General features: G+C 36.0%; 1 protein-coding gene across 3 annotated transcripts in view; it reads right to left on the bottom strand.

The window, feature by feature from the left end:
- KRAS (KRAS proto-oncogene, GTPase) overlaps window positions 1-11,465 on the bottom strand; it is a 36,075-nt gene extending 24,610 nt beyond the window's left edge. The window contains exons 1-2 of one of the 3 annotated variants that reach the window (XM_052001578.1): window positions 11,332-11,465; window positions 7,239-7,360 (exon numbers count right to left, since the gene is read on the bottom strand). In XM_052001578.1, coding sequence (XP_051857538.1) covers window positions 7,239-7,349 — 111 coding nt within the window. In that variant the 5' untranslated portion in view covers window positions 7,350-7,360; window positions 11,332-11,465. The remainder of the gene's footprint in view (window positions 1-7,238; window positions 7,361-11,331) is intronic. The other 2 variants (XM_052001577.1, XM_052001576.1) reach the window with 2 other exon arrangements.
- Window positions 11,466-12,836: the final 1,371 nt, after the last annotated feature.

Genomic DNA, 12,836 nt, shown 5'->3' with positions numbered 1-12,836 from the left:
ATCCTACTCGAACAATGTAGAACAATATAGATTCACAACTTCTCAAGATTTTGTCTTAACAATTTATAGAGAAAAATCAAGTGAATAAAGAACAGCCTATTATCCAAATTATGCAATGCAATTGGTAAAATAGGCTCTTAAATCGGTCCATCAGAATGAATGTCCATTGTACATAGACAGTGATCTGAGCCCCCAATGAGGAAATGAGCATGTCTGATTGAATATGGAAAATGGCATAGCATTTTCAATAACCCAAGATTGTCTCTGATACAAAATCCCATCTTTTAAAACCAACATTTCCTTTGATAAAGAGGCTGTATACTGTTATTTAAAAAAAAAAAAAAAAAAAAAAGCTGGCCTCTGAGTTAGGAAGACCAAGTTCAAATTCTGCCACATCCTGACATATGAACCCTGAGCAAGTCATTTAACCTCTCATGACCCTAGGTAGTTTTGCAAGACCATAAACTGTGAAGCAAGTGGCAATCTGTGTTAAAGTTTCCTAAGGAAGAATTCCCTATGCTAATGAAATCAAATTCTCAAAATTTCTAAAATCTATTATGATTTTCAAAAACTGAAAATTGTATTATCAAACATCCAGAGGAGAAGAGATATATATATAACAAGTATAGATATCTTGCAGTCTATTACTAGCAATAAAAATTATGCATAAGTAATAGAAAATTATCAAAGAACTACATAACCAAGAAAATGAGTTGCTATTAAAAGTAGCAAGAAAGGAATAAACAGATGGACAGCAGGAATGCAGCACTAATACTCACTTTAAAGACCTAGTGCCTCTGGCACATCAGGTATGCTTGTTATAAAGAGTTATGAAAAAACAGGGATCAGGATCATTTTGGATGAGGGATGATCATTCTACACCTCTGGAGAAATGCTCATAGTGATGAGGTCATAGGTCCAACTAAGTACTAATGTAATGAGCATCACTGTGCATAGTGTCAGTCCCTGACAAAAACGGTTACTGACCAATCACTTTTGAAGTTTTGTATCTTTTAAAATTATGTATTATAAAAGGTCTAATATATGACATTAACAAAAGTGTTCTATGATTTTTGATCTATAAAAAGAAACAGACAAGTTCAAAGGCTTCTCTAAAAAAGTTCAACAATAGAATAAATGTCTATTAACACTATCAGTAAAAGTTGAAGGAACATAGTATTCTACCCACTAAGCATTTGTTTTTATCCATTCTCGTTGTATTATTAACATGCTTGTAAATAGATGTCTCCAAAATGACATATAAGATCCTTTTGAGCAGAGATTAGTTGATTCTTTTTGTGTCCTTCCTAACATGAGGCCTCCCTTAAGTGTTAAATGCTTAATAAATTTTTGTTGATTGACTGATTTAACACTGCAATAATTTTCAGAATGATCTTTTAAGTTCAACAAAAACAAATATATTGCTTCAATTGTATATGCTGTAGTTTATAAATATATATAAAAGAAAATTAAAAATTAAGCACAAATCATTAAAATTAAACTATTTAATGAATATATAAGATAAAGATTCTGAAACTGTCATATTTTTCTAAAACTACAATATACTTCAATATATTAGAACTAAAGAATTCCATTATAAATTAAAATTTAGTAACAAAAACAAAATGTTGACCAGTAGAGGGCACTTCTGAGAATCTGAAGGAAAAAAGATAATGTAACATGTACCACAATGTTTAAAAAAGGTTTTATTTAATACATTGTGATATAATAAAAACCATTATAAGTTTGCAAATTATAAATCAAATTTTTAAAAAATTTCAGCTATGTGGGTAATCTAAACTATTTTTTATATAAAGGGCTTATCATTAACTCAATTATTTCAAGTAATATAATTTTTAAAATTTTAAAGTACTTGCTGTCAATAGCAATAAGCATAACTTTTATAAACATATAATAAGCATTTATATAAAATATATTTTTATAACTTATTAACATTGATAATTTTTTCGATAATTTTTTCAATTCAACCTCAAGCTTCTTATTTTGCAAAAGAATTATCTCCTATAATTCAATATTTCAAAATTTCATCAATATGGGCATTCTTTCTACTTACACACACTGCAACCTCTCCAACATTACAAGAGGTTTTTGTTGTTTTTTTTTTTTTTTTGGTCACGTACTTGTTGTCATGAACAACAATGTAGGAAATAAGTCTTTCCCAATATGACTAATTTGATGTCCATACAACAAACACAAAGTCCTCTCAGAAAACAACCTAATTTTATAGATAAGGAAACTAAGGTTCAGAAAAGTTAAATAATTTGCCCACAGTCTGCTTGATACTCCTACAAACCCACACTCAAAGTGGGTCCCTACAGACCTTGATTCTCCTGGCATATTTTCAAGAACTCAGTCCTCTCCACCCCTTTATAAAAAAAAAAAAAAGGGAGTAGAAGTGACAATGAGTAACAATGTTAAATCTGAAAAACACTGTATGATAGACCTCAAAAAAAAAAAAGGGGGTGGGGAGGATGAACAGGGACACCAAAGAAATAAGAGCTGGGAAAGACAAATTATTATATCTTAAGTCATTATTTGATAAGCAAAGGGCATCAAATCAAAATCAAGTGAATCAGTGTTAATCACATCAATAGACAATATAGTATAATGGAAGGAACACTTAAATGTGGAATCAAAAAGACCTAAGTTTAAATCCTGATTTTGTCATTTACTATCTGTGTGACCCTGAACCAACCATTTAACTCTTTGGGGTTGAGTTGCCTCATCTGTACGTGGGGAAATAATATTTGCACTACCTACCTCAAAAGATTATTGTCATAAAAATGCTTCATAAACAGAAAAGCACAATATAAATGTAACTTATAACAGCAGAGTATACGATATAGATCTATCTAATTCTACTTGTATTATTAATATGTCATTGACAAATAACATATTTTGTGCATTTAGTTAAACATTTTTCAATCATTTTTCCAAGTTCTGTTACTGTAAAAGGGTCCTTCCTTATACACCATTTGGCAATAAACACTGAACCTAATTCTTACCTTTTACATTTAGCTACTCATCAAAAGTTGTGAGAAATGGAAAAAATATAATTATTATTAGCTATGTTTCATTTAGAGAAATTTTCCCCAATAAGAGAAATTTCAAAAAGTTCCCTATATTATATTTCATTTGTTTGGAATCCTGCAGACTTATTAAGCATTATCTCAGTCATAAAAGACTGTGATCTGAGGCAGATGTACACAATAACATATATGTCATGACATTTATGTTATGAAATAACACCCTATGGTATAGTTTCATACTATTTCACTTTGCAGAACTGTATACATACATTTTCTTGGATAAATTAAAAGAAAATACTATATTTAAATGTATATATCACCTAATCAATTTTCTCAAACAGTATAGTTTGAAACTTATTGGTATAATAATTTTTATAATAAGATTACCAAAGATTGAACTTTAAATCCTAATAACTAGAAAGTACTTTACCTATCATTAGATATAATTACAGAAGTTTTATTTACTCATAAAACTTTATTCTAACTTTCTAAAAATCCTAAGAAAACATCTCCCATTTAAATATATGTACAAGTGCTTTAAAATACACATAAGGATATTTTAAAAGGATCTGCAAAACCCTTACTCATACTCTTATAAGTTTTCCCTTTTCAAGAAATTCTAAAATACATATCAGTCAAAATGAAAAGTGATACTTGTGTTACACTATTGGACATCTGAGGGGAGCAAACCTGGAATTTCTTTGATAAACAGATTTCTGGAATAAAAAATTCCTTCTTCAACCAACGAAAATGAGCAATTGTTCCACTTCAAGTCTTCGAGAGTTGTCAATTAATAGGAAGAGGGTGACTTGGGGGGTCACACTGTCACTCAGTGGGAGAATCAAAAGTCAGGTTTTCTTGATCCTGAGGCCAACTTCTCTATCACGCCCTAACTCTTAGATACTATCATTCAAAATTGTTTTGTGTACAAAACCATATAAAAGTTAAACAGTTCAGAAGCAGATCCAAGATGGCAGAGAAAAAGTAGTGACTTGCCTAAATTCTCCCCAAAACTCATCTGAATGTCTTTAAAAAACTCCATAAAACTACTCCTGGAGCAGCAGAACCTACAAAAGGACATGACGATATAATTTTCCAACCAAAGACACAGTGAATCAGGGAACCTCAACATACTTCCAGGGCAGAAAAGAGTGCTTAGGATTCCACACAGACCAGAAAAGAGGACAGGAGAGTAGTAAATTCCTCTCCTTAGAGCACACCTCCTTGGAAGAAATGAAATTTACAGATTCCTACAAGGGTCTCTGAAAACAGCTGCACAAAAACCCCAAAGCTTGGGACAGTGCATCCAGTACATTTCAGTGTACCTGTTCTACTTTAACAAAGAGTTAAAAAAAAAAAAAGTCAAGTATTATAGACTGGGAAAATGGGCAAATGGGCAAACAACAGAAAAAAATTCTAATCACAGAAAGTTACTATAGTGAAAGAAAAATCAAAACATACTCTCAGAAGAAGACAAGAAAATCAAAGCTCCTGCATTCGAAGCCTCCACAAAAAATATGAATTGGTCTCAAAATTCAATTTTGAATTGGTTCAAAAAGGATTTTGAAAATCAAATACGAGAGATAGAGGAAAAAACTGGAAAGAGAAATGAAAATGATGCAAGATAATCATGAAAAACAAATCAAAAGCTAAGTAAAGGAGGCACCATAAAAATACTGAAAAAAATAAGACCTTAAAAAACACACAAGACCAAAGATAAAAGAGGTACAAAAATTCACTAAAGAAAATAATAACTCCTTGAAAAGTAGATTGGCCAAATATAAAAGGAGGTTCAAAAGCAAACTGAAGAAAATAATTCTTTAAAAATTAGTTTTGAGCAAATGTGGAAGCTAATGACTTTACGAGAACTCAAGAAACAATAAAACAAAAACAAAACAATGGAAAACCTTGAAAGACAATATGAAATATTAAATGAGAAAAATAAATCCAGGAAAGATAACCTAAAAATTAATGCTACCTGGAAATCATGATCAAAAAAAGAGCCTATGTATCAAATGACTTTACGAGAACTCAAGAAACAATAAAACAAAAACAAAACAATGGAAAACCTTGAAAGACAATATGAAATATTAAATGAGAAAAATAAATCCAGGAAAGATAACCTAAAAATTAATGCTACCTGGAAATCATGATCAAAAAAAGAGCCTATGTATCATCTTTCAAGAAATTATCAAGGAAAACTATCATGATTTCTAGAATTAGAAAGCAAAATAGGAACTGAAAAAAATCCAGATGATTTTCTGAAAGAGATATGAAAACTCCCAGGAACATTACAGCCAAATTCCACAGGTCTTGGGTAAAGGAGAAGATAATGTAAGCTGTTAAAAAAAAAAAAATCAACTATCATGGAACTATAGTCAGGACAAGCTTTAGCAGCTTTTACATTAAAGGATTTAGGGCTAGAAATGATATTTCAAAGGGGAAAAGTGCTAGGATTACAACCAATATCACTTACCCAACAAAACGGACTATAATCCTATAGGAAAAAATGAACATTCACTGAAATAGAGGACTTTTCAAGCATTCTTGATGAAAAGACTTGCATAGACTAGAATATTTGACTTTCAAATACAAGATTCAAGCAAAGCATAAAAAAATAAACAAGAAAGAGAAATCATAAAGGACTTCAGGTTAAATTGTTTACATTGTTATATGGGAAGATAATATTTACAACTCATAAGAACTTCCTCATTATTAGAGTAGTTACTAAGAATATATGTAGATAGAGGGCACAGGTGTGAGTTAGTTGAATATGAAGGGATAATATCTAAAGCAAATAAAATTAAGAGGTGAGAGGAATGCACTGGGAGAAAAGGAAAGGTAGAAATGGAGCAAAAAAAGGGAAGACTTAGGAGGTGAAAGAATGAGTGAACCTTATTGTCATCAAAATTGGCTCAAAGAGGGAATAACATACATTCTCCATTGGATACAAAACTCTATTTTACTTTACAGGAAAGCAAGATGGGAAGGGGATAATGTGAAAGAGGCTGTGATCGAAGGGAAGACACAGAGAGGAAAATAGGATGGAGGGACATACAGCAATTGTAACTGTGAAAAATATTTTGATGCAATTTTTTTCTGATCAAGGCCTCATTTCTCAAACATAAAGAGAACAGCCAAATTTTTAAAAAGCCAATCTCCAACTGATAAAAATTCAAAAGTATGAACAATTTTCAGAAGAAGTAATCATAGCTGTCTATAGTTACATGAAAAAATTGTTTAATTCACTATTGATTGCAGAAATGCAAGTTAAAACAATTCTGAGATACTATCTTATGCCTATCAGATTTGACTATTAGGACAGAAAAGTAACATGACAGTGGAGGAGATGTGGGGGGAAAATGAGACATCAATGCAGTTGGCAGAGTTGTGATTTGATTCAACTATTCTGTAGACACAATTTGAACTATGTCCAAAAAGCTATAAAACCAAGCATACCTTTTCATCTAGCAATACTACTATGTCTATATCCAAAAAGAAATCAGAGACAGAAAAAGGATCTATATATGCAAAAATATTTACAGCAGCTATTTTCTTGAGCAAAGAACTGGAAATTGAGGTGATGCTCATCAGCTGGGGAATGGCTGAACGAATTATGCCATGTGATTGTGATGGCATATTATTGTGCTATGAGAAATTATAAGCAGGATGCTCTCAGAAAAACCTGAAAAGATTTACAGAAGCTGATGCAAAGAGACATGTTCTGTGTACAAAACAACAGCAAACTCTAAGATTATTAGGTGTGAATGACTTACTTATTCTTAGCAATACAATGATCTAAGACAACTTTTAAAGACTTATGACAAAAAATGCTATATATTCCCAGAGAAAGAAGTGATAATGTCTGAATACAGATTTAAACATACTTTTTGAAAAAATGTTTTCTTTCACAAGACTAATAAGGAAATGTTGTACATGACTATTTATGTATAACCTATATTGAATTGCTTCTCTTTGCCTGGGGAGATAGGAAGGGAAAGAATTTGGAACTCAAAATTTTAAAAATGAATAAGGAAAAAAATAAAATACTCCCCCAAAAGTTAAGCAATTCAAAATTAATTTTCAAAGGACCCAAAATACATTTCAACTAAGTATTGCTGATTAAAAACTTCAGTTCACTATGTATATTATTTAATATCATACACACATAATATTTAAAATACTTACCTCTATCGTAGGATCATACTCATCTACAAAGTGATTCTGAATTAGCTGTATTGTCAAGGCACTCTTGCCTACGCCACCAGCTCCAACTACCACAAGCTTATATTCAGTCATTTTCAGCAGGCCTTATAACAAAAAATAATAATAAAAATACGATCAGAATAGTCTTCACATAGTTTAAAATATCCCAAACTTTCCTAAAGGTTAGAAATGAAATGGATATTTATATTCATATAGGATATATATTTTAAAGATATACCTTAAAAATTGTTGAAAATAATTTTAGTAAAACTTGTTTTAATGAGATGCAATGGATAGAAAGTCAGGCTTCTGCTAAAATACTAAAAAAACTATAACTCAGAAAATTGACTCATAATGTTTATGCCAATTTTTCTATCCTTTGAGAAAAATAAATTCACTGTGAGAACATACTTTTTTTTAATCTCATACTCAGACTAGACAGTTCTTTTTAAAATGGCCATTATGTGGGTTTTGAGCTTGTTCTCATTAGAATATGTCATGACTTTAATGAATGAGGAGTCATAAGAGTATAGCACTCTCTCTCAAGTAGAGTGTCTGAATATCTCCAATGCTGCTACTGTCATTTTTCAGTGAAACTCTAGCTTCTAAAGAGATGGCTATGGTTGTAAAATCTACAGCAGAGATTATCAATAGGTGGCAAGACACACACCTTGGCCAGCTTCAGATGAAATTGATATGGAAGTAAAGTTAAATAAGGTTAAAAGTGTTTAAGAATATATTGCTTTATTAATCAAAACATCAATTTTTAAAGGACATAGATTCTCCCTCCTATTTGAAACTGTTCAATGGCAACTTGTTCAGCATCTAGAATGTGATCTACATTACATGTACTACCATACACACCATGCCCCCCTCTATATATGTGTAGGTATATATGTATATATACATGGAGAAGCCATTGATTTCCTTTATGGAACCAAAGAACAAAGAAATATATGAAAGACCAATTAAGGCCATTTAGAAGGTAACTGACAATAATCCAAAACTATATTTCAGTTCCTGAACAAATCACTTAAATATATGCATGAATACACACATTCAATGTTTGTATATAAATAAACAAGGAAACAGACGAAACAATTTTTTCTCTTTGGATCATCCAAGAATAAGAAATATCCAAATAGGCTCTTTTAGTTCATTGTGACCTCAGCATTTAGCACATAATAGGTGTTACATGTTTAGGGACTCTGAACCATAACTTCAACTCCTAGCTCCTGCCTCCCACCCCCCCAAAAATTGGTTACCTTAAAGTCCAAAATCCTCAATCTGGCATTTATGACTTCCACAACTTGGCTCTAGTCTCCAGCCTTATCTTCTACTACTTTCCTAGATATACTCTACAACACTGCCAAAAAGAAGCACTTAAAAGAGTCCACTTTGGCTGAACAGTCACATGCTTTTCTATCTATGCCTTTATTTATGCCTGAAGGGTCTTCCCTACTTATCTACTTATTTAAATCCTATACATTATAGGTTCTTAGGATTTAGAACAGAAAGGGACCTTAGAAATCATCTAATCCAACTTTCATTCAGACTTTAATACCCAGCAAGTTTTTTAATGAAAAAAGTAAAGTGTAGAAAAATGAATTGATTTGCCCATAATTTTACAGTAATAAAGGTTAAGAATTAAAATCAAGTAGTTGCTTTTACTAAATCTAGTGCTCCTAGCATTAATTTCATTCAAAGGATAGGGAATGACCCTGTGATTTCATTGGTCTAGGGAATTTCCAGGTGAGGAAATTCTATCAATGCACTCTGCACTTTATTGTCTTAGGGAGTTGCCTGGTGCACTGAGTTTAAATGACTTGCTCTGGGTCACACAGCCTAAATATGTCAGGGATAGCCTGAACCCCAAGTCTGTTCAGCTTCAAATATGGTTCATTTTCTTCGTCAGACTCCCTCTCTTCTTCAAAGCTCCTCAAATACCATTTCCTTCCCAAAAAGCTTTTTCAGATCCTCCAGACAAAAAGGAATCATTTTTTCTGAACTCCCATAGAACCTTTCTAATGGCACTTAACATATTCTACTTTGTATCACAGTTCATAAAATCGTAGATTCAGAGTTAGAAGTGACCTCAAAAGTCCAACAGGTTCAGTTTATAGCTGAGGAAACAGACTTGGGAAGAGTTAAATGATTTGTTCTAAGTCATACAAAAAGCTAAAGTCAACTCTGAACAAGGTCTTCTAATGGTACTCTATCCATGTGGTTCACATCTTATTTCCTATACAGTATGCTCCTAGAAGCAGATGCCATTCATGTTTTACTCACTTTTGTATCCACTGTTGTCTATGTGATGCACTTAATCAATGGTACATGTGTATGAATATATTTCAATTTTTTTTACACATAAGTAGTTCCTGAAAAGATGAATGTAAGTAAAATCTATTTTAATTTAAAGGACTAGATCACTCAACATCTTAAAAATAGATCACAATTTTTGGAGCAATAAAAGGCAGTACACAATAATAAAATAACTTTCATTTATGTAGTCCATTCTTTGTGTCAGGCACTATGCCAAGCACTTTACAATTATTTCATTTGATCCTCACAACAACCCTGGAAGGAGGTGCTATTGTCATTCCCCTTTTAGTGAGACAGAAGTGAAGTGGTTTCCCAGGGTCACACAGGTTGTGAGTTTCTGAGGGTTTGAATTCAGGCCTGCCAAACTACAAGTCCAGCACTCTAGGTATTGCATGGTCCCAAACTTATCACCATATCAATAAGATAATTAAGTCAGAAAGAGATTAAATGACAGTAGTATTTCCAGGGGAAAAAAACTCAGCAATTAAAGGTCAAGAATAGCCTTTTAATTTTCCTCTCTGAAACTTGAAATTTTTGTCATCTGTTCAAAACAGACTATATCTAAACATGGCTTAGGTTCTAAACACTGTCTAGTTGCCATCAACTACATTCAGTGGATAAAGTCTACCATTTTGAAAATAAGACCATCAATATTGACATCAATCAATGGCTGTTAAGACTGCTAAATATTAATAGCCATTTTCTCCTCCCTAATTCACTCTGCTTATTTTTTGCATATATAAACATCAGCAAGTCTGGAGTTTCAGCTAAAACATATGCACACACTTGATAAAGGGGTGCAGTAAGGTTGTTTTGGCGGCCACAACTAAGTCCTCATCACTGGTCATTATTGCTAAATGTTGGGAGTTTTGTTATAACCCGTATTACTGTAGTAACTTCTAGGATGAAGAACATGTCCTGTATTCTTCAGTAAAGCTAATCACTTAGTTTGTGGGTGATTTTTTTTCTTGCTTAAAAATAAACTTGACTCAGCAAAATTCCCTGGGATAAACCATTTTCCGTTTACAACTCAACACAAGGTTCAATTCCATACACCTAGAGCAGCCACTTGCCGAGGCTACAAAATGTCACGTACAAGGCAGGTAGTTGGGAACTCAGTGGCTGCAACCGGACTTCTCCTGAACGTTACCTCTAACAGGGGTCTTTGACTACTTCTCAGTTCTCTTGGGAAAAGACACCTCCCGAACACACACACACACACACACACACACACACTCTTTGTTCATAAGGAAAACGATCACTTGGCGGCGGCGGCAGCAAAAGAAGTTTCTTGCTCGCTCAGGGAGATGCTAAGGGCAGCCGAGAGGACACGGCCAAGCACCCGGAGCTGGGCAGGAGAGGCGGAGAGCCGGCCAGGAGGGAGTGCACCGACCCACCGACAGATAGACCCGGGCGCAACCTCCACCACGCCCGGACCCGCCCTCGGGGCGGCCGAGTTTCAGCTCGCCTCGAGCCCAGCCGGCTCTCCGGGGAGGGAGGGAGGAAGGAAGAAAGAAAGGAAAGAAGGAAGGGGATTACCGTTCAGGAAGCGGCAGCAGCCTCCCCCCGCACTCCCCAAAGCTCGTCCCCGCGGCGGCTCCGTCCCTCCCACCCCGCCGTGGCTCCCCACCCCACCACCCCCGCTAGGACCCCTAATTCATTCACTCTCCGTCCGCCCCGCCCAGCCTGGCGCCGGCGAGGAAAGGTCGGACCCCAGGCAGCTACTCAGGAGGGAGGGCGGCGGGGCCCGTACCTCTCTTCCGCGCCGGAGAGACGCTGGGTCTCGGGCCCGCACGGCCGCCTGCGTTAGCGCCGCTCTCGAGCCCACTCTGAAATGGCGGGGGCCGGGGAGCGCAGAAGGAGCCGGAGCCCGAGGCGCAGCCACCGCTGCTACTGCCGCCTCAGCTGCCTCTGCCGCCGCCGCCACCGCCACCACCGCTGCCTGGGGAAATCGAGCCCCGAGCAAATGGATGGGAGCCGCGAAGGCCGAGCTATCGATGCGTTCCGCGTTCGACTTCTTTTCAGGCGGGCGAGAGAGAGAGGAGGGAGCGGCCGTGTGAAGAGAGAGAAAGAGGGAGGGAGCCTAGCGAGATCAGAGCTGGAGGAACTAAGTGGAGAAGGAGGAAGAGAGCCGGTGCAGGCGGCGCACCTCACGTGCGGGCGGGGCTAGGCCAGAGGAGGAGAGGCTGGGGCGCTAGCTAGCTCCACGCCCAGCCTGACAGACTAGCGGCCCCCTTCCCCCTACACACACACACCCATCCATCCACATACACACAGAGGCTGCCAACTGGCCAATCCTCTTCCGTCCTCCAGACCGCACTCCCGCCTACGCGGCTCCCCAGCCACTCACCTTGTCTCTGGTCGTAGACACTCTCAACTACCTCCCACTCCACCCTGAGCGAGCCACCACACCTTCGAGTCTCCTCACTCTCACACTACGAGCGAGAGACGCTCCCTCATTCTGCTCTAAATTTCTAGTGCAGCTGACTGCCTGCCCAGGTGCCTAAAAGCAGACCTTCTGCTGTCCGTGTCCTTATATCCACTGATTCTATTCATCAATCGCGTCAGGGCAAAGCTATGTTTATGCACCTTTTCTCACCTCCCTAAAAGCCTTTCTAAGTCTGGCTCTGCTCCCTTGTCCATTAAACTGGCGGATTTCCCTCATTCCATCTCCCACCTTTACCTTTTTTTTTCCCTCCTCTATCCGTTGTTTCATTGTATATATAGTTGATACAACTATAGTTAAAGTACTCCTCGCTGTACAATTTGCAGTATTGATCTGGGGTCCGAGACTTATTTAAAAAAAAGAAAACCAATACAATGAGTTCCCTTTGTTAAACAGTATTTTTAAACAATTTTTCTATTTATTTTTTCTTAATTACACATAAACTAAACATTTTAACATTTTTTTAATTGAGTTACGAATTCCTTCCCTCCCCTACCATCCTTGAAAAGGCTGGCAATTTTCTATAGATTATACATGCGTATTCAAAACAGTTCCATATTAGCCAAAAACAAAAGAAAACGCAGGCGAATAAGCAAAAATAATAAAGTAAAAAAAGTACGCTTCATTCTGAGTCCATCATTTCTTTCTCTGTAGGTGGAGAGCATTTTTTACCATAAATCCTTCAGAATTGTTTTGGAAACACGCCTAAGTCTATTAGTTTCAACAAAGCCGGATTTGTGACCCGCCTTGCTTTCCCTCCTCACCTCCCCCCAAAAAAGTTCAACCCTAGGGAGAACTTCTTAGGAGGTTAT

Source organism: Antechinus flavipes, chromosome 5 (genome assembly GCF_016432865.1).
Source record: "Antechinus flavipes isolate AdamAnt ecotype Samford, QLD, Australia chromosome 5, AdamAnt_v2, whole genome shotgun sequence".
Classification (NCBI taxonomy): Eukaryota; Metazoa; Chordata; class Mammalia; order Dasyuromorphia; family Dasyuridae; genus Antechinus; species Antechinus flavipes.
Note: the sequence above shows the minus strand (reverse complement) of the source record. Positions and strands in the feature narration are given on the sequence as shown.